Source organism: Balaenoptera physalus (genome assembly GCF_965194825.1).
Source record: "Balaenoptera physalus genome assembly, chromosome: 8".
Lineage (NCBI taxonomy): Eukaryota > Metazoa > Chordata > Mammalia > Artiodactyla > Balaenopteridae > Balaenoptera > Balaenoptera physalus.
Window position 1 is genome coordinate 19,794,562 of NC_138887.1, and position 20,674 is coordinate 19,815,235.

The window sequence follows — 20,674 nt, forward strand, 5'->3', positions numbered from 1 at the left end:
GGCCTACGTACCACGAAAGATTCATCCCGGAAGTAGTTATTGGTCGTCTCCATGCGCCGGTTCCTGGACATCGTAGAGCCAAGGCGCGAGGCTCGGACGGGGAGGTAGAGCTGGCGGGACTCTGAGAGCCCTCCGCCTGGGACGCGACCTGCTGCGCCCGCGGGGCTGGCTCCGGCGCCATCATGCTGCTCCTGCCCAGCGCTGCGGACGGCCAGGGCACCGCCATCACCCATGCTCTGACCTCTGGTACGTGCCCACTCAACCCCTGCTCAGCCTAGCCTCAGCAGCCCCTGCCTCGGTCCTCCACCTTGGCGACCCCGAAACCTCTCTTCCCTTGCCCCTGGCAACTAGCTTAAAGAGTGTGGGGCCGTGACAAGTGTCTTTTTGCTCCCTGCTATACAGAAGTCCTTCCCCAGACTGGAAGGGGGGCGTCTTCTTTCTGCCCCCGCAGTTTCTTCCTTGTCTCGCGGCTGCTGACTCATGGATTGGGCGGAGGAGTTCGGGACCGAATCCTCCAGTACCCTAAAAAGGTTCTTATAAGAATCTTGCCTACGGCAGGAGACTGCCCACAGCGAGCACCCCACGTGCCGGGAGCCCTACAAAGCCTTAGAGCTGGCGCTCAGTTAAACACCTCTCTACCCTTTTACGTTGGCTCCGGCTTCGTTTTTTAAATGTCCCGACTCAGACAGTGCTCCTCATATTCAATATGAAAACACCACTGTGTATGCTGGTGGTAAGGCCCGTGTAGACAGACTTTTAAAGGCAGTCATTAAGTGAAACTTGTTCTGTAGAAATCAACTCTCTTCAGTTTTTAAAAAAAGGGGGGTGAAATTTGTCCTGCTGCTGTAGGTTCTTAGATTTATAGCCCAGGACAGTCATGGTATTGTAAACTTAAAGAGTCTCTAATTTCAGTGATTTCATTGATTACCATAGCCACGTATACAGACGCTTGTTGTATGTGATTTTGGACGTATCTCACGGCACGTGTTGTGTTCCTGCTTACAGAAGCTTCTGTGTAATCTCACAAGTAGAGGGAAAGGCTTGAAAGGTCATGTTCTTGAAAGCCACACCCACACTACACAGGTAGTACTTCTTGAATATCGTGTTTTTGAATGCTCTCCTGTGAATGGTAGAAGAAATCTTAATTTCCCAACACAAAACATGAAAAGTCAGCTATTTTTACAAAATTGTGGCCATTAGGTACAAGGGAAGACTTAAATCTGAGTTTTTACCAGACAGTAAAGCTTTTTGCTTTCATTTGAAATATGAAATTAAACTTAAGATGCTCACTTTTTTCCTGACCCAAACTACCTTTTTGAATTGTTAATGTTACATATATAGTGATTTACCCCACTTCCCAGGAGTAATGATAAAGACTTACTTTTATTTTAACTGTTTGTGATTTTCAAAGTGCTTTTATCGTTTGTCATTCAGTTCTTCCAAGAAACTAGATAAGATAGGTATTGTTCCCATTTTACAGTTGAAGGCATCGTTGACTCATTTCATATAGCTACTAATTGTCGGACCTGCACTGAAATCCAGAGCTTCTGATTTCAGATTCAAAGCTGTTCCACTAAAGCACAGTTTCATTAGTAAATTCTTGTTAGCTGCTTGAAAATTGTCTTTCAGAAAAAATCATTTGTAGTGAATTCTTAAAATTTTTGAAAGCTATCTAAATTCAGGTTTTAATAATTAAGATATTTTGAGTTGTTTTTAGATTTTTTTTTGATGAGGCTGGCTCTTGACAGTTTATAATTATTTATTGCTTTATTACAAGTCTAAAAAGAAAGCAGTTTGCAACATCTCTCCCTTTTCCTCATCTTCCTTTCATATCCCCAGAAAAGTATTGATTTATTGTTGACATTGCTCAGTGCCTTGTTTTGTCAGATAACTGGAAGAGGTTGATTGAATCTCTCTCTGTAAATACTAGGAAATGATTATTTATTGCTAACCCTCATGTTAACTGGATTACTGCAGTTATTTTCTCAGTTGATGGTTTTAAAATTATATTCTGATGCTGTCACTGTTTTGATCTTATTTATTGCCTTGGAACAGATTTATTCCATGCAATACATTGAAGCCTCTCTTAACGCTTTCAATCACAGCCTCAACACTCTGTCAAGTTGAACCTGTGGGAAGATGGTTTGAAGCTTTTGTTAAGAGGAGAAACAGAAATGCTTCTGCCTCTTTTCAGGAACTGGAGGATAAGAAAGAGTTATCAGAGGAATCAGAAGATGAAGAATTGCAGTTAGAAGAGTTTCCCATGCTGAAAACACTTGATCCCAAAGACTGGAAGGTACTTAATATCTGAATCTTGTTCGGTCAGATGCAGTGTTCCATTATTAAACCATGTTTTAAGATGCTTCAACAAAATAATCATGATTGAGCACCTGTTTATTGTTAAGCCCTGAGTGGGATAGCAGTAGCCCTAGGATACTATCTCTGCTGGAGAAATCCAGAAAAAGTCATGTCTGAGTTGGTCTTAAAAGGTTAAGTGACAATTTATGAAACAAGAAGGGAAAAAAGGTGTTATGGGCAGAAGGAATAGATGTGCAAAGACACAAAGGAGTAAAAGAATATGCACTGCCTCTTTGGGGATTGGTGAAGGGTAGAGTAGCATATTGAGGGGTGGCAGTGAGAAATTAGACTGAAAACAGAGGCTAGATGAAACTCTGTAGTGTCCTTTTCATGCCATGCCAAGGAAGGAATTTATATTTTATTTTGGGGGCAGTAAGAAGTCATCAAAAGTTTCTGAGCTAATTTTAGAAAAGTAATTCTCCTGGCAGTACAGAAACTTGCTTGAAAAGGGAGGGCAGGACCGGAGGGGAAGGGAACAGTTTGCTGTTATGGCGCTAGTGCCGTAATCTAAGCCTGTGAATGAGTGCTTGATGCTTGAACTAAATTTGTAGCCAAGTTTTGAGGACGAGGGGACAGATTTGCTTTTTGGGGAGGTAGACTTGACAGGTCTTGGAGACCTGGGCTGTGCCACCCAAGAGAAGGGAACATATTCGGAAGACCCGTGATCATCCCAGCTTAAGTCACCTGCTAGACTGTGGTGTCAGTCACCAGCACAGGGTTGCAGGAGAAGGAAGTTTGTGGGGAACGTCGTGTCTCTGCATCTGGAGCTCAGGAGTCCGCACTAGAGTGAACTGGGGAGTTGTGAGCATTTACAGGGCACCTAACATCTTCTAGCCCTGGCATTGGTCACGTCACCTTGGACCAAAGTATAGAGAGAGAGAAATCCTAGGACTGAGCTTTGCGGGGCATCGAGAAGCCAGTCAAAATGGCTGAAAAACGCTACTGGAAGGTGGGAGGAAAAGAGAGTGGATTCACAGAAACTAAAGGAAGATAACGTTTCAAGAAAAGAGTCAGCTGTGCTGCCACTGAGAGTTGAAGTCGAGTGAAGGCAGCTGGGTCATCTTGTGTTTGACAGCTGGAAATTGACACTGAAGAGAGCAGCTTCATAGCCCCTGGGGTGAGAATGGACAGAGCAAAACTAGATTGGAGTGGTTTGAAAATGAATGTTAGAGGGGGTAAAAATGTTCTGTGGATGGCTTTTTCAAGAAGTTTAATTTTGATGGGCAACAAAGAAATGGAAGTGGGGTCATGGGAGGGTCTTAAAGATGAGAGATGACAGAGCTTCTTCTTACAATGATGAAAATAATCCAGTTGAAATTTAGAAGACAATTGAAAGATGCTGGCATTTGAGAGACATAGAGAAGATGGTATTCAGAACCAAGAGGAGGGATGGAGTAATTTGTCTCAGTAGGATAGGCTTTCTCAATGGTGAGGGAAAGGGAAAAGATGCATGGATGCAGGTAAGATGGCAGAAAGATGCTGGAATTTGAGTAGGATAATTTAAATTTTTTCATTAAGCAGGAGGCAAGGCCATTGATGCGAGGGTGGAGCAGGGTCTGTGAGGTTTAAGGAAAGACTAGAGGACTGAAGTATGTAATAATACGTAATAACAGTCTTAGGGAGTGGAAAAGCAAACCAACTGGAACAAAGTGTGCCAGACATAATAAAGGAGCACATCCTTAGGGAGTTTGCAGTCCTGAATTTAAAGGAAAACCAATCAACCCTATTTGACTTTTTTCTCCTGTGTTTTATGCCCTCAACCCCTCTTTCTCCCCACTCATTCTCCAATACTAGATACACCCTTTGAGTAAGGAGCCTTCACTCAGGTGCTGCCTCAGTCTCTAGATTTGCAAGGATGTTAACCAAAGCAGAAATGAAAGCAGCTGCTTCCTATCCAGAGAAGCCTCATCCCCAGTTTCTCAAAATTTCCATCCAGCCTTCTTTGCTCCGCGGCTCCTGTCCTGTCATCGCCACTGGCCCGACCTGCTGGGACCACTGTAATGCTCCCCTCAGTTCTGAGGTCTTCCTGGCTGTACCTTGATTTAAGGATGGCCATAGCATATTAACATGTATTAAGAGAAATACAAGACCAAGAGTTCTTTGGTCAAGTTTTGGAAAATGCTGGGCTATATAGGTTTCCATCTGCTTGTTTTTATTTTTGTTTTTTTTAATTGCAGGACTTCTCAGAGCCTTTGGCTTCTGTGCATACAAATTATTAAGAAAGCTATATACAGTGGTCTACATTTCCCAAACTTCCATGACCTCAGAACCCGTTTTTGGTTTTTTTTTTTACTTTTTATTCATTTATTTACTTATTTTTTGGTTGCATTGGGTCTTTGTTGCTGTGCGTGGACTTTCTCTAGTTGCAGCGAGCAGGGGCTACTCTTCATTGCTGTGCATGGGTTTCTCATTGCAGTGGCTTTTCGAGGAGCACGGGCTCTAGGTGTGTGGGCTTCAGTAGTTGTGGCACACAGGCTCAGTAGTTGTGGCTCATGGGCTCTAGAGCACAGGCTCAGTAGTTGTGGCGCACGGGCTTAGTTGCTCCGCAGCATGTGGGATCTCCTCGGACCAGGGCTCGAACCCATGCCTCCTGCACTGGCAGGCGGATTCTCAACCACTGTGTCACCAGGGAAGTCCCAGAACCCATTTTATATGGAACATTGAACATCTCACTAGACTTCTGTTATGAGAGTCTCACTTTGGGAAACTGTTTTAGGGTACCAATACAAGGAATAGGATATATGGCTTCATTTCAAACTTGACTCCCTTTTGTGTCTTTATCAGAACCAAGATCATTATGCAGTACTTGGACTCGGCCATGTAAGATACAAAGCTACACAGAGACAGATTAAAGCAGCTCGTAAGTACTTAGTTATTTTGAAATAATCAAATATCTGGTGTAGGAAATGTTATCCTCTTGAAAAGGTATGCAAGATCATAGTCTATAGCCATAACTCTAGATTTAACATGTGTTGTATGGTATAATGATGTGTAACCACAGTCTCTTACCTTCAAAACCAGAAAAATGCAGTCTCATGAATGGACTTTCTCATTAGGAACAAGAAATCAGGGGGTGGGTGTGTGTGTTTGTGACAGGATAAAGAACGCTCTTCCAATGGCAAGCTTTTAAAAAATAATATTTCACCTCCCCTTGGGAGTATGGCCAGCTGTACTTAGTGGAAGTTGCCTTGTTACTTAGGTTTTTCAATATTCTTTTGTGATCTTAGGTCACATCTTTGTTGACACCACCCTGTCTCTTCTGCCCAAGAAAGAGTTATCTGATGTTTCATTGTCCTTTTCATTGACAAGGTTAAAAACTGGGGAGGGGGGGGGGGGACGGGGGCAGGAATTGTTGGCAACCCAGTCTTCATAGGCCTTATGAAACACCATCACCTTAGTGCTCTGAACTGTCTAACTGTCCTGTCCTTTGCAGTCCTGTGGACGTAATTCCTCACACCATTCGGTTCACCTGATTAGTAAAGTTTCATGAAAGAGGTGAAGGTGATGAGTTTTCTGTTTTGTGTTAGGACAGTGTTCTGCCCTCTACTCTAGAGAATGGATATTGAGGTCAGAGGAGGTAAGATTGTGGACATATGGAAAAGGAGGAGGGAATCAGGGACAGAGAAAGTCTTGCACTTGGAGGAAGATGACTGAATGAGACCTACTTCACGCTGAAAAATGCTAGTTGAGCCTAAGTATAGTAGATAAACTCAAAATTTTCTCATTAATGCTTGTATTTAGGAAAGTCACAGGAAATATTTTTTTTAACAAGGTGAAGGAATTTATGAGATTCTTTTAGACCTATTATTGGATTTCTTTAAAAGCTGGCATGATTTTAGATTAAGCATATGTTAGTGCATATGAATAGTCATTGCAATATACATAAATGCCAGGAAAATTCATTTGCCTTGGCAAAGTATTTGCAAAGTCTTACTGTATGAAAGAATAGCATACAGATACCAAATATGTCTTGACACATATAATTTGTGAAAGAACCAGAAGTGATTGAGAGCTAGGAAAGCAGTTGGTGTTTTAAGGTGAAGGAATTTTTCTTTCTCTAAAGATAAAAAATGTATAATAATTGTAAAAGAAACATCCATTTGCTTCTGTTAAGTCCATTTGTTTTATTGGGATAATAGAGATTAATTTTTGAATATTCTGTTGCCAGAAGTTTTGCACCCCGACTGTACAGATTATTAACGCTATGTGGGTTTACGATTCACTCTCTGCCACCTTGCTGAATATTCTCAGTATTTATTCAGAAGCAGACTGTTGTTCTCTTTCCTCTATCACTGTAAAATAGACAGTTGCTACTTATTGCTCTCTGAAATCTCGTCCAAAAGTAAAAATACAAAGTTATTGTTTGCAAATTTATAATCATTAGCACAGACAAACCTAATAATAATGTAAGACTGATGACATTTGAGATCCTTCTAGTTCTTGAATCCTATCACAAACACACACATAAAGGAGGTTGGTGGGGTTTTTTTACATTTTATTTATTTAATTAATTTATTTTTTTAATTGAAGTATAGTTGATGTACAATATCATATAAGTTACAGGTGTACAATATAGCAATTCACAATTTTTAAAGGTTATACTCTGTTTATAGTTACTATAAAATATTGGTTGTATTCCCTTTGTTGTACAATATATCTTTAAAGCTTATTTTATACATAATAGTTTGTAAAAAGTTTTAATTTTGTTTAACGTGTTGACATTTTGAACTGCTATAATGAAAATTAGGGATTCAGTTACGTGTGGATAAAGTAAGTGGTCTTTTTTTCCTTTTCTGCATTACTGAAAAGAATATACTAGAAAAGTTGAATGATGGGTTAAGAGAAAGTACTTGAGTACTAACAGTGGTATTTCAGTTTTCTTCTTGAAGAAAAATTGCCACACTGGCAAATGATGCATGTAGGTTTGCTCTTCTTTACATGGAAGTAAAATCTTTGATTTGAATTTTCTAAATTTAATCATTTTAGCTTAAAATACTTCCCATGTTTTAAACTGAAAACTGTTTCATATTATGCCTCTTAAAAATTTGAAATCAGAGACTTTTTGTAATAATCTGTTATTGTAAATCAACTATAATATTTAAAAAAATCATAGAGACTTTTTATAATAATAGAAATATGAATGTACAATAAAAGCCCATTTGCTAATGTACCCTCAAAACACCCCAGAAGCTATCTTTGGTGGGGAAGGGCGGAGAGGTAGGTCTTTGAAATTTCAGTAAATATACACAACAGCTGTTCTTTGACCTCCATTGCCTTATTTTTAATATTGGGTGACATCTTTTGCCTCTCCCAGCCCCACCCCTGGGACAGAATATAGGAGAATCTCAGGATGCCCTACTGTACATGAATGACTAGAGGTGATTAGGTGGAAAAGTCAATGAAGAAAAAAAACATTGTAGCATAAGAGGAGACTATCCAACAAAAAACTGAGACATCACCTGTCTCAGACTTTATAATCAGGTTCGAAGGAAAACTTAATTGCTCCATGTTGTCAGTGAGAGATGAAGACACTGCCTTGGGGGCGGGGGGAGTAGCATAGGCACTGCAGAAAGAGACTAGCGAGAAAAAAGTAGAATTGCCTGGAAACTAAAAACAGGAGAGCAGCATTTAGAATTAGAAAGGCTGACTGACGTACAATTAGAAAACAGAGTAAAGCAGAGGACCGCCTTGAGGAATGTTCCCAAGATTCAGAAGAATAAAGAGATGTCAGATTTCCCTAAAGAAGAGGTCAGAATGAGTGTAACAGAGACAGTAATTGCAAATAAAGAAGAAAAGTTGCCTGATTTATTATAAAAAGATACGACTTGAGATTGAGAATGTTTGTAGGCATGTGACTTAGGTTTTACTCCTCAGCATTTCAGAGGAGAACGACGTGAGTTAGGCCGAGCTGAGCAGCACCTGTTTTGACAGCAGGGGTGGGAGAGCAGCGCCTTGAGGAGCTGTGGCTTTCCCCAAGCACTGGCCGTGGGAGGAACCTGTGCTCGGTCCCTGCGGTGCCCAGCAGTGGTGGGGTCATCACACCTCTGAACTGCCTGGTGTGCTGTGATTATTGTTCTTGGCCACTTAGCTTCCAGGCCTGATACTCAGACTCTCAGTTCCTGTGAGCCGCCTAATAACCTTTAAGTAAATTCCTTTCCTGCTCAAACCAGCTAGAAGGTGAAAATGTCTTCTCTTGTTAGTGGAGAAACTGATAATACACTTGACTATAAGAAAAATCTTGGAGCTTAAAAAAACCAAAAGTGTATTTGTCACAGTTTCTGAAACCTTGCAGTATATGTAGAAAGAACTAAATATGCCCATAAAAAGATTTGTACAGAAATATTCATAGCAGCCTTATTCACAATATCCAAAAACTGGAAACCACCCAAGAGTTCACCAACAGGATGATGGATAAGCAAACTGCTATAAACAATAGAATAGTACTCAGCAGTTTTCAAAAAATTACTAATATACACAACGTGGTGAATCTCGAAACATTATGTCAGATACAAAGACATACTGTATGATTCCATTTACATGAACTTCAAGAACATGCGAACATAATCTGTGGTGACAGAAATCAGAAAGAGGTTGCCCCAGGTGGTAGGGGTCAGGAGTTGACCGGAAAAGGGGTACAAGGGAACTCTGAGTGATGGAAATAGTCTGTATTTTCTTTTGGGTGGTAGTTAAGTGAGTGTATACAGTTGTCACAACTTGTTGAACCGAATACTTAAAATCTGAACATTTTATTCTATGTAAATTTTCTCTCAATTTAATAAAATAGATCTGATTAAACAAACCAAAACAAAATCACTTGGGAAATGAAATATACTCTTTTGCACCTAGACAGAAATAAAAATTGTATTAATAGATTCTTTTCATGAAAGTAAGATCATTGCCTGTCAAAACATACGGGGTGGCAGCTAGAGCTGTACCATCAATAAGTTCATTGCCTTCAACTATTGTGTAACGTTTTTTTGTTTGTTTGTTTGTTTGTTTTTGGCCATGCTGTGTGGCATGCGGGATCTTAGTTCCCCAACCAGGAATCGAACCCGGGCCCCCTGTGGTGGAAGCATGGAGTTTGAACCACTGGGCTGCCAGGGAAGTCCTATGTTACCTTTTTTAAAGGAGGGAAAAAATAAAATGGGCATTCAATTTGAATGTTTAAAAGAATAGTACTAAGGAGGATGGAGGGAAAAAATAGATAAAACAATATCTTACAATGGATTTGCGAGAAGAAAAAACAAATATTGAAATACAGAAAGGATGAAAACAATTACAGAAGATATTTTTAACTGAGACCACTATTAAATGCAGTGAATTTGAAAATTTGACAAAATTGGCTTTTTTGGAATTGAAGAAATTTAAAGAGTTACCAAGAATTGTCTCCTAAAAAATGTTTTAGGCCTAGGTGATTTCTTAGATGAATTTTTTCAAATGCTTAAGGAATTGAACATTCTCATGCTGAATGTAAACTGTTTCTGGAACAATTCATTTTGTGACATTAATGTAATCCTAGTATGAAAACCTGACATTGAAAGGCAGAATTATGGAGACACTAAAAAGTTCATGGTTGCCAGGGGTTGGGGGCGTTGAGGAGCGATGAACAGGTAGAACACGGAGGATTTTTAGGGCAGTGAAACTACTTTATATATTATGATGCATACAGGTCATTATACATTTATCCAAACCCACAGAATGTATACCACCAAGAGTGAAAACTGTGGCCTTTGGGTGATTATGATGTGTCAGTGTAGGTTCATCAATTGTTAACAAAGAGCGGGAATTCCCTGGTGGTCCAGTGGTTAGGACTCAGCGCTTTCACTGCTGGGGCCTGGGTTCCATCCCTGGTCGGGGAACTAAGATCCCACAAGGCACGTTGTGCAGCCAAATTTAAAAAAAAAAAAAAAAAAAAAGCTAGACGAAAAAAAAATTGTAGCAGGTGTACTGCTCTTGTGGGGGATGTTGATGAGGAGGGGCAGAGAGGGGAGGCTATGCATGTATGGGCACAGAGGGTATATGGAGCTCTTCATCATCCTCTTAATGTTTCTGTGAACCTAAAATGACTCTTAATTAATTTTTAAAACCTGGCAAAAAGAGCTTTTTTAAAAAACTACAAATATCACCCATGAATATAATACCAAAAAAAAAAAAAAGCACCCAGTTAAAATAATAGCAAATTAGGGCTTCCCTGGTGGCACAGTGGTTAAGAATCCGCCTGCCAACGCAGGGAACACGGGTTCAATCCCTGGCCTGGGAAGATCCCACATGGCGCAGAGCAGCTAATAAGCCCATGCGCCACAACTACTGAACCCGCGTGCCTAGAGCCCGTGCTCCACAGCAAGAGAAGCCACCGCAATGAGAAGCCTGCACACTGCAACGAAGAGTAGCCCCCGCTTGCCACAACCAGAGAAAAGCCCACGTGCAGCAACGAAGACCCAACACAGCCAAAAATATAAATAAATAAAATAAAATAAATTAATTTTAAAAAATAGCAAATTGAATTCAACAGTATATTAAAAGAATAATGCCCATGAACAAGATTTCTCTTAGGAAATATGTCAGTGTGATGTCCTAAGAAGAATGTGAAAGTACATATAGTACAATTTAATACCCACTCCTTTTTGGTAAATACAACTTTGAAAAGAAATGCAGTTAACTCCCTACTTAGATAAGTATTTCAGACTCACTGCCAACAAACTTTTAACTGTGTGACATTAGTGATATTCCCATAAAAACCCATGGGGGAAACTTACCTGCCCATTACTTTTATGCTATTTGGGAGTTTGAGTCAGTGAATTAACGATATTAAAGGAGAGAGAACTATTAGAAAGAAAGAAAGATATTATTTGTAGGTAATATTGGATCTACCTAAGAACTGAAAGAGTTGAGTCAGGTAGCCAGATGCAAGAAAAATATACAGAAATAATACACAGTTTTTGGAAGTTACCATCAAATTAGAAAGCTATAGTCATTTTAAAGATAATCCTGGGACAGGAATAGGTAACCAGAAACAGAGCCTGGTAAAATTTACTGTGATAAAGGAGGCATCACAAATTAGTAGAGAAGGGAGGATTATTAGATGGTATTAGGACTTCGAAAAAAAACTAAGCTTTTCAATTCTGACCGTAGAAAATATTAAAATAGAAACATATATCTCAGACTTCTGGAGAATGAAGGACCTTCTACATTTATAAGTACTGGAATAAATTATAAAGGAAATGATCAGTAAATATAAATTAAAAAACTGAATGTTTTTTGAAAACAGGAATAATCACAGCAGTTGTGGAAAGCATTAGCATCAAACATGACGGACTAGGAGAGGCCGCGTACAAGCACAGGCTTAGGAGTCAGGCTGCCTGGTCTGGAGCCCAGCTTGGCCAGCACTTTGGACAGGTTGCATAGAGGTTACATGGTTATTTAACCTCCCTGTGCCTCGTTTTCCTCATCTGTAAAATGGAGAAACTAATAGTACTTTCCTCAGCGGGTTACTGAGAAGATCAACTGATAAAAATAGTGCTGGCACATATTAAATGCTCAGTAGATGTTAACAGCCAGCCGTTAGTCATTGTAAAGTGACGCACACAAACTAAGAAGAAAAAACTGAGACAGCCTCTCTTTCCTCCATAAATGAAGGATGAAGGGTAGAAATAAAGAACAACAAAAAATTTGTTGAGCACCAGTGATAATCATGTTTTAAATAATTGGGTCCAGTGTTGAGGTTGTGGTGAAAAGGATGTTCCCATAGGGGTGTGCAGTGGTATGACTTTTAGAACGGGACTTGTTCCTACATTTTAAGTCACTAATTCACTTCTCTGAGTATATCCTAAGAAGAAAGAGTCCTAAATACGGAAAAATACTTCTCTACAAAATGATTCAAATTGACTAACTTACAGTAGTGAAGAATTGGAAACAATCTAAATATCCAGCAGTAGGGAAACAGTTACATAAGTTATGATAAATCTACTTGAAATGTATTACTACTGTATTAAGTAGTCATTAAAATTCTTTGAAGAGTTTGCAACAGCGTGGAAAATGGAACTGCTGTAATGTTCAGCTGAAAAAAATCACAACTTAAACTGGTATATATAAAATGATTATAGCTACATTTTTGAAAGCATATGTTTAAGGGGGAAAAAGTCTGTGTGGAAACACACCAAAATATGAACGGCAGTTGTCTTTGGGTGCTGGCACTTTGGCCAGTTCTTAAAATAATTATTTCAATTTCTCTGTAATTTCTGTTTAATCAGCATATATTTTACTATAGGAGAAAATATTTTTTAAACGAATACTATGCTATTAGAAATGGCTCTATTTAGCTCATCTTTATTTTTAGCTTTGATGCCTAAAAGGACAAATTATCTCAATCTGACTTATTTTGTAGATAAAGCAATGGTTTTAAAACATCACCCAGACAAACGGAAAGCAGCTGGTGAACCAATAAAAGAAGGAGATAATGACTACTTCACTTGCATAACTAAAGGTAAGAAAACGCGTTAGAGTCAGAAATTTCCCTTAGTGAAGATTATGTATTAATTGCTGGGATTAGGTGTCCTATGTGTATTGTACTTCATTTATACCATAACATTTAAAAACATCTTTAGTTGACATCTGGTTATTTCTGGTAATCTCCCCCAGAGCCTCACGGCACAAAGTGAGGCTCTCCTACCCAGCAGCGTCAGCAACGCTGGTAGCTTGTCAGGGATGCAGCAGCTCAGGCCCTGCCCCAGACCTCCTGAATTGGAGTCTGCATTTTAACAAGATTCCCCAGGTGGTTCTTTTGAGACGCGCATCCTAGAGTTAATTCATATACCTGTTATGTTTAATGATGAGAATACTAAGATCTTTTCCCATTTCAGACACTTTGCGGGGCTAAACTGTTCCTCAGACGTTTTGCTTATTTAAATGAAGAAGTTGATTCTATCCCAGTAAGGGACCTCCCCCAGCCATCAATGGATATTTAAATAGCCATATCCTCATTAAGCAAATTAATAGAGGGAGCCACCATACCTAAATATTTCCTTAAATGTGATTTTACAGTTTGATGCTAATTTTTTTTAAAATTGTATACACACCTTTCAAACTTATTCTTTGTTGGCCCACTCGTACATAGTGCTCAGGATGTCAAAGATCCTTTGATCTTTCACAACCTTGGGATCTAACAGTTAGTCTTCTAGCTATTTCTTTTTCCTCAGTCATGCTTTCCTAAGGGTTGAGTGTTTCTGTACTTACACGGTTTGCCAAGTATGCTATTATAATGAAACTGCCCTTATTTTAAAAGCCGGTCGATGACTCCACTGATGAAATTTGATAAATAAACATCAGGATTATTAAAAAAAAAAAAAAGCGGTTGAGTGTTTATTGTTTTGTCCTTTGCCTTCCAGAAGAGGTACTTAAAGAAGTTCTTAAGTCCAATTGTATCCAGTGATGCTAGAGCTATTACCTAAATCCTCCCTTCCCCACAAGCACACAAAATTTTTAAATATGAAAAATAACTTTTTAAGAAAACAATGTAGCATTGTGGTGATGTGACCTTATGATTTTTTTCCTCAGCTTATGAAATGTTATCTGATCCAGTGAAAAGACGAGCATTTAACAGTGTAGATCCTACTTTTGATAACTCAGTTCCTTCTAAAAGTGAAGCAAAGGACAATTTCTTTGAAGTGTTTTCCCCAGTGTTTGAAAGGAATTCCAGGTGCGTTAAGGCATCCCCTTGTGATCATAATGCTCTATTGGCTGGCTTTTTTTTTTTTTTAGAAAAATGATCTTTAATTGAACTGAATGCAGAGGTTGGTTGTGCTATGATGCTCTGTTGGTTGGCTTCTTGTAGTTCCAAGTTTCTGGTTTTTTCCTCTAGTAATAGCTAGTAACAGTTTTGTGTTTGTCCTCCTCATCCTCTACAATATTGAGCGTCTCTGGTGAACTTACTATACTAATTTATTTTGCTCTCTAAATGGAAGTTCTTCCTTTCCTTAGTGAAATTACAACTCATGGGATGTTTTTCTTTTAAATTTCCTTTGGGGGAACGATGGTTGACTTTATGTAGTGTGATGCTGATACTTAAGTGACAGTAATTTCCCATTCTTTCCTTCCCCTTTGTTAATGGGTACACTGCTACATTTGGCCCATTATCATTTAGGAAAAGCGTTTGTTCTATTTTTGAGCGTCTGATTATCATAAGGTTCTCTGACAAAGGATGATTTATATTTAAGATTAAAACATATGTAATTTATTTCATTAAAATTAGTTTTTAAGTAGTGTGAACCAATTATCTACATTTTTTGGTTCCATCTGCATTGGAAGGTTTCCTGAGAGTGCCTCTTAGTTGCATATTGGAATCAGCTGGAGAGCTTGAACAGTTCCCGCTGCCTGGGTTCCACCTGGAGAAATTGTGATTTTAATTTAATTGGTTTGGAATGCCGGTAGGTTTTTTTAATGCTTCCAGGTGATTCTAATGGGCAGCTAAGTTTGAGAAGCACTTTGATTAGCGGTTTGATGCAGACTAATTATTTCCTCCACCCTTTCTCCTCACATTTGTTTTGTAACAGTGAAGATGGTTAAAAAAAAAAAAAAAAAAATATATATATATATATATATATATATATATATATATATAGTGTATTATTTTTTTTTGTGGAATGGTTTCACAGAGTGGAAAAACATGGGTCAGTAGCGAACTCAGGGTCCTTTTAGAGATGGTGGGTGAAGTGCTGAACCTGCAAGTCTGACTCTTAGGGGGAAAGTGGTGGCGATGAGGGGGTGGAAATCTGTTCCATCTGTGAGTATTCACATTTTTTAAAAGGCAAGGCCTACTGGTGGCTTCCGTACTGCCTGTTTAGGGGCAGGACTAAGTGAGCTTGAAAAGTGGGGTTAGAGCCTGTTCTTCCTGGCCAGCTTGGCAGCTGCTACAACCCTGTAATTTACAGAACTGAAGATAACCTGAGGGTTAGAACACTGTTCCATTGTTTTCTCCCCCTCACACCCCCCCTCCCCTTGCCCTCCCTTTTATTGCACCTGCATTTTTCAGCACTGCACTGCTGATTTCCCAGTTCCATCTCTTAGTCATGGAGGACATAGGGGAGGGATATTGTAGGGGATTAGTAAAAACTGTTGTTTTTAATAAATTAGCTTGTTGAACTTTTTGTACAAAATGTTTTGAGTTTTTCTTTTTTTCAATATTTCAGATGGTCAAATAAAAAAAATGTCCCTAAACTTGGTGATAGGAATTCATCATTTGAAGACGTAGATGCATTTTATTCTTTCTGGTGAGTGAATACACTGTTTCTCCCATGCTTTCATTTTTTAAGAAGATAAGTATTCAATAAGTGCTCGACTGACTTCTGTAAATTAACTGAGGGATGGGAAAACTGCAGAACCTTCACTGAACAAAAGCACTCTGTTTAGAAATCAAAAAGGTTTTCACAATGCTGTATTTTCTCCTATGTAGTATTCAGGCTTTTATGATTATTTTTTCAATCTGTTTTCTATTTATCAGATTTCTAGATATCAAGCACACTGTAGCAGTAAAATATGAAAAATAAGGAGTTATTTGAATTCATTAAAAAATAATTTTTCGGGCTTCCCTGGTGGCGCAGTGGTTGAGAATCTGCCTGCTGATGCAGGGGACACGGGTTCGAGCCCTGGTCCGGGAAGATCCCACATGCCGCGGAGCAACTAGGCCCGTGAGCCACAACTACTGAGCCTGCGCGTCTGGAGCCCGTGCTCCGCAACAAGAGAGGCCGCGATAGTGAGAGGCCCGCGCACCGCGATGAAGAGTGGCCCCCGCTCGCCACAACTAGAGAAAGCCCTCGCACAGAAACGAAGACCCAACACACCCAAAAATCAATCAATTAATAAATAAATTTATTTAAAAAAAAAAAAAAATAATAATAATAATAAAAATAATTAAAAAAAATAATTTTTCATTTAGCTATTTAAGTACTTGAATATGACGAAGACCATGTTGTCTCTATAACTAATTCATTAATTTTTAATATGCAGTATTCATTTTCCATTTTTATATTATGTGTGCTATATTTTCTCATTAAGTATCTGGTAAATATGAAAACACAAAATCACTGTAAGACAAAAATGACAAAATTTAGCTCTACAAACCAGATAAAGTAACCACTACTAGGTTCCCTTAAAACTTGACAGACTAGTGGAGGTGAAGGCAGGGAAGACTTTATCCAGTCCCAGGCAAGAGAGAAACCTAATATTCAGAAGAGATAGCAGGGAGCTGGGATTTTGTTTAGGGGTCATGAGTATTTTAGACTTTCATACCAAATACAATGTCATTTTAAAAAGAAGAAGAAAAAGACTTGGGTATAGTGCTAGTTCAGTATCAAAAGAGAGGGGAGGGATCTATTAAAACAAACTCATCCACTTATCATTAAAGTTTCTTAAAATTATATGCACCTAACTTAATTTTAAAAGGAAGATTTTTTTTTTATTTGTTTTGGCTTGATTTTATTTTATTTCTGTTTATATTAGGTATAATTTTGATTCTTGGAGAGAATTTTCTTATTTAGATGAAGAAGAAAAAGAAAAAGCAGAATGGTATGTATGTAAATCATTAATAAAGGAAGATATTTGTTTGGTTCTTTGGTATTTGTGATGATGTAAAAATATACCACATATATTTTCTTTTGCATTTTCTCTTTGTGTATCCGTTTTAAATGAGTTTTTTGATATTTTGAGATCCTATCTCACAAGTTAAGCTTGATAGTGCCAGATCAATAGTTGGTTATGAAGCTTAAGAAATTGCCAAGGAATGTAATTGTCAATAAAGCTCAAGTCAGCAAATTCTTTTTCTTCTGGTTGCTTAACCAGTTTTATTTTCATTTTCCCTATATGTGTAGGGAAATTCTTTTGACATGAATGTTCCCAAAAAATTAACCAAAAATAATATTAAGTACTATTACCCTTTAACTAATGTTAATAATGACATAGCATTTTAACCTTTCAAGACATTATTTGCATTGTAGCTAAATTATAAAGTATTACATTTTCCTATCATATCATCCATAAGCAATAGTTTATTTCCAATATTTCCTATTTTACAGTCGTGACGAAAGGAGATGGATTGAAAAGCAGAACAGAGCAACAAGGGCCCAAAGGAAAAAAGAAGAAATGAACAGAATAAGAACATTAGTTGGTAAAGATAATTGATGGTTTTTTTAAAGTTCTTTAATTAAATGTTAGAAATTCAAAAGATTAACTTTTTTCTGGTAGATAATGCATATAGCTGTGATCCAAGGATAAAAAAATTTAAGGAAGAAGAAAAAGCCAAGAAAGAAGCAGAAAAGAAAGCAAAAGCAGAGGCAAAACGGAAGGAGCAAGAAGCTAAAGAGAAAGTAAGATGACATTTGACAAAGTTGGATTTTAAATGTTCATAAAATCTTCAATCTTCAGAACTATTTTTAAACACTGTAATCTGGCAGTAGAGAATTAGGTGCTACTATGAAAGAATCATGACATTTGGCACAGTTGATAGAACGATCTTCCTTACCAGCAAATTCTTATTGAGCAAAAACATAATGTCATATAAATTTCTTAATACTATACTCACTTGTAATATGTCCTTTTTACATTTCTAATAAATTTTTATAGAACTTTACCATCTGCTTTTCCTTCAGTCTTTGATAAGTTGATGTTTACCTTTGTGTAATTTAAGTTATTAAAAAATTGTATTTTTTGAATAAGATTATAGAGCATTTTGGAATTCTAATTTTCTTATTAAATGATTTTATTTTCCATTATTAAAGCAAAGACAAGCTGAATTAGAAGCTGCTCGGTTAGCAAAGGAAAAAGAAGAAGAGGAAGTTAGACAACAAGCGTTATTGGCAAAGAAGGAAAAAGATATCCAGAAAAAAGCCATTAAGAAGGAAAGGCAAAAACTTCGAAACTCATGCAAGGTACGTCAGACTGTGATTGAACAAAGCACTACATACAAGTAAATCAAATTGCTGATTAAGCTTAAAAATATTTCTATACTATGGAAATATAAACTACCGTACACATTTTATCTCAGAATATAAACGTTTTTAAATTCACTTTTTAAGAATTTCACACATGCATATTCAGTATGCAACTCTGATAGGGTTGGTTGGTTTGTTTTGTTTTGTTTTTTAACATAACCACCTTGCCATTTTCAAACCTAAAAAAAAAGTTGTTTATTATTCTAATACTTGTTCCATATTCACATCTTCTTGATTATCTCAATGTCTTTTTATCTAAATAAGATCAAAGATTTCAGCTGTGTGTCTCCTGGTTGTGTCTGTTGCAGGTCCCCTACCATCACCATCTCTCCCCCTTCCCCTGGTTGGAGAAATCAGATCGTTTGTTCTGAAAATGTGCCACAAATTGGTTTTGACTGGTTGCTTCCTTAATGATGTAAAATTAATTTTTATCAAAGAAAAAGTTCTTTAAGAAGTTAAACTTGGGTTGTTTTTAAGGATCTAAAAGCTTTCATTTTTATCTAAATAAAGGGATATCATTCAGTTGAGTACTGGTAGTTTGTGTTCAGATAACAGTTTTTACTAAAAAATATTGACTAAAGAACCCCAAAAGCTTTCAAATATAGTTTTGTCCAAGAGATGGTCTTACTTTTTAAACTGGTAAAGTTAGAGGCCAGTATTGTTCCGTATCAAATAGCATTGAATGAATAAATTAACGAAATGCCAAGCTATAGTAGAGATTGCCGCACAATGTACTACACCACTGTAGTTAAATTCAGCAAGTATGTAAATGTTTACTGTGTACAGAAGACTCTTTCATGTGACTGTCCAGAGGCTCTAGACACTAGTATATGTATGCTAATATATGCCATCCTAAATCTTCAGTTAATAAAATTGAAATTAACCTGCCCCATTAGCAGGCTTTGAAAGACATTTAATAAAAATACAAGCACAGGATGTCTCTTCAGGCTTTTGGTAAGTAAGAGGAAAATCTAAATAGAAAAAAATGAAAGATTTTCCTCAGATTTCACCTAGAAAATTGTATTGAGAAGAATGCAGTATAGCATAGTTGTTGAGCGCACGGACTCAGATTTGAAGTAATTTTCCACTTCCCGTGCCCTGGCTCTGGTCCTCAGGGGGTTCCCTCAACCCATTTATGTCTCAGTTTCCTCACCTGTACAGTAACTGAAATAATACCTAGAAATAGAGTTGTGAAGATTAAATGAGATCATTCACATGTAGCACTTGTTAGGTTTGGCATAATGAGAACTGAATCAACAACTTGAAAAGCTCAGTTAGAAAACAGAAAACTTGAATAGTTCTTAGAGATGGTGCCTAAGCGAGGGTTAAAGTTCTGGCCTTTGGTAACTTATTATAGCTCCTTTCCAGCATGAGTTCATTTATTCATTCATCAAATATCTGATGAGCACTTACTATGTGTCAAGCAGTTATAATTGATGTTGATACTATGATGACACCGTCTTTGCCTTCAAGAATCTGCTGGTTAACGATGGAGAATGACAAGAAAACAGGCCAGTGAAACACTTTAAGATGGGTACTAGGACAAGAAGGTACCGAACAGGTGGTCAAGGAAGGCTTTCTGGATCTAGTGGGATTCAGCCAGGTGAAGCAGTGCGTGTATGGGATTAGAGATGAGAGAGATCAGCGAGCATTGAGAGAGTGTAGAGATCCAGAAAAGTGAGGTTTAATGAGCCAGAGGAAGGAAGGGCCAGGTCTTGCTACCTTAAAAGTGACTCTGATCCTCAGTCACTTTTGCTCAGGATGCTGAGAGAACACTAGAGGCAGAGACAAATGGAGTCTTTTGCGTAATCCGGGTGAGAGCATGGGCCTTGAACTAGAAGAGATGGTGGGAATAGAAGAAGGTAGATTAAATGAACCAACATTTAGGAGGTAAGATTGGCTGTTGCCTGTTGGGTATTGATTATATGTTGGAGGTGGAAGAGGAGGAGTAAGGGTTAATACATGTCCTGGTTTCTTGCATGGAATACTGGATGGGTGATGGCATTATTCAGTGAAATAGAAAACAAAGGAAGAGGAGAAGGCTAGGGAAGAATGATTTCAGTTTAGGGCATGTTGAGTGCATTGAGATACTCAGATGAAGATACTCAGGAGGTGACTTTACTTTGATGTACAAGTCTGGAGTTGAGTGGGGTCATCACAGAGTCGTCTACATCTCAAGGCAAGTAGTGGAGATCCCCCGGGGAGAGTATAGAGCAAGGAGGGTGGAGCTGGACACTGGAAAACACCAATACTTAAGGCACTGACAGAGGAAGTGGAGCCTGAGAAGGAGTGACCCAAGCAGGTAGGAAGAAAATCAGTAAGGCTTTTGGAAGCCG

The 20,674-nt window shown here is 38.2% G+C and overlaps 1 protein-coding gene across 3 annotated transcripts in view; it reads left to right on the forward strand.

Moving 5' to 3' along the window:
* The window catches only part of DNAJC2 (DnaJ heat shock protein family (Hsp40) member C2), a 27,338-nt gene continuing 6,664 nt past the window's right edge, over positions 1-20,674 (forward strand). Inside the window, exons 1-10 of one of the 3 annotated variants that reach the window (XM_082473537.1) lie at positions 1-246; positions 2,106-2,296; positions 5,143-5,218; positions 12,743-12,841; positions 13,912-14,053; positions 15,543-15,623; positions 16,852-16,917; positions 17,424-17,515; positions 17,593-17,714; positions 18,126-18,275. In XM_082473537.1, coding sequence (XP_082329663.1) covers positions 183-246; positions 2,106-2,296; positions 5,143-5,218; positions 12,743-12,841; positions 13,912-14,053; positions 15,543-15,623; positions 16,852-16,917; positions 17,424-17,515; positions 17,593-17,714; positions 18,126-18,275 — 1,083 coding nt within the window. In that variant the 5' untranslated portion in view covers positions 1-182. The remainder of the gene's footprint in view (positions 247-2,105; positions 2,297-5,142; positions 5,219-12,742; positions 12,842-13,911; positions 14,054-15,542; positions 15,624-16,851; positions 16,918-17,423; positions 17,516-17,592; positions 17,715-18,125; positions 18,276-20,674) is intronic. The other 2 variants (XM_082473538.1, XM_082473539.1) reach the window with 2 other exon arrangements.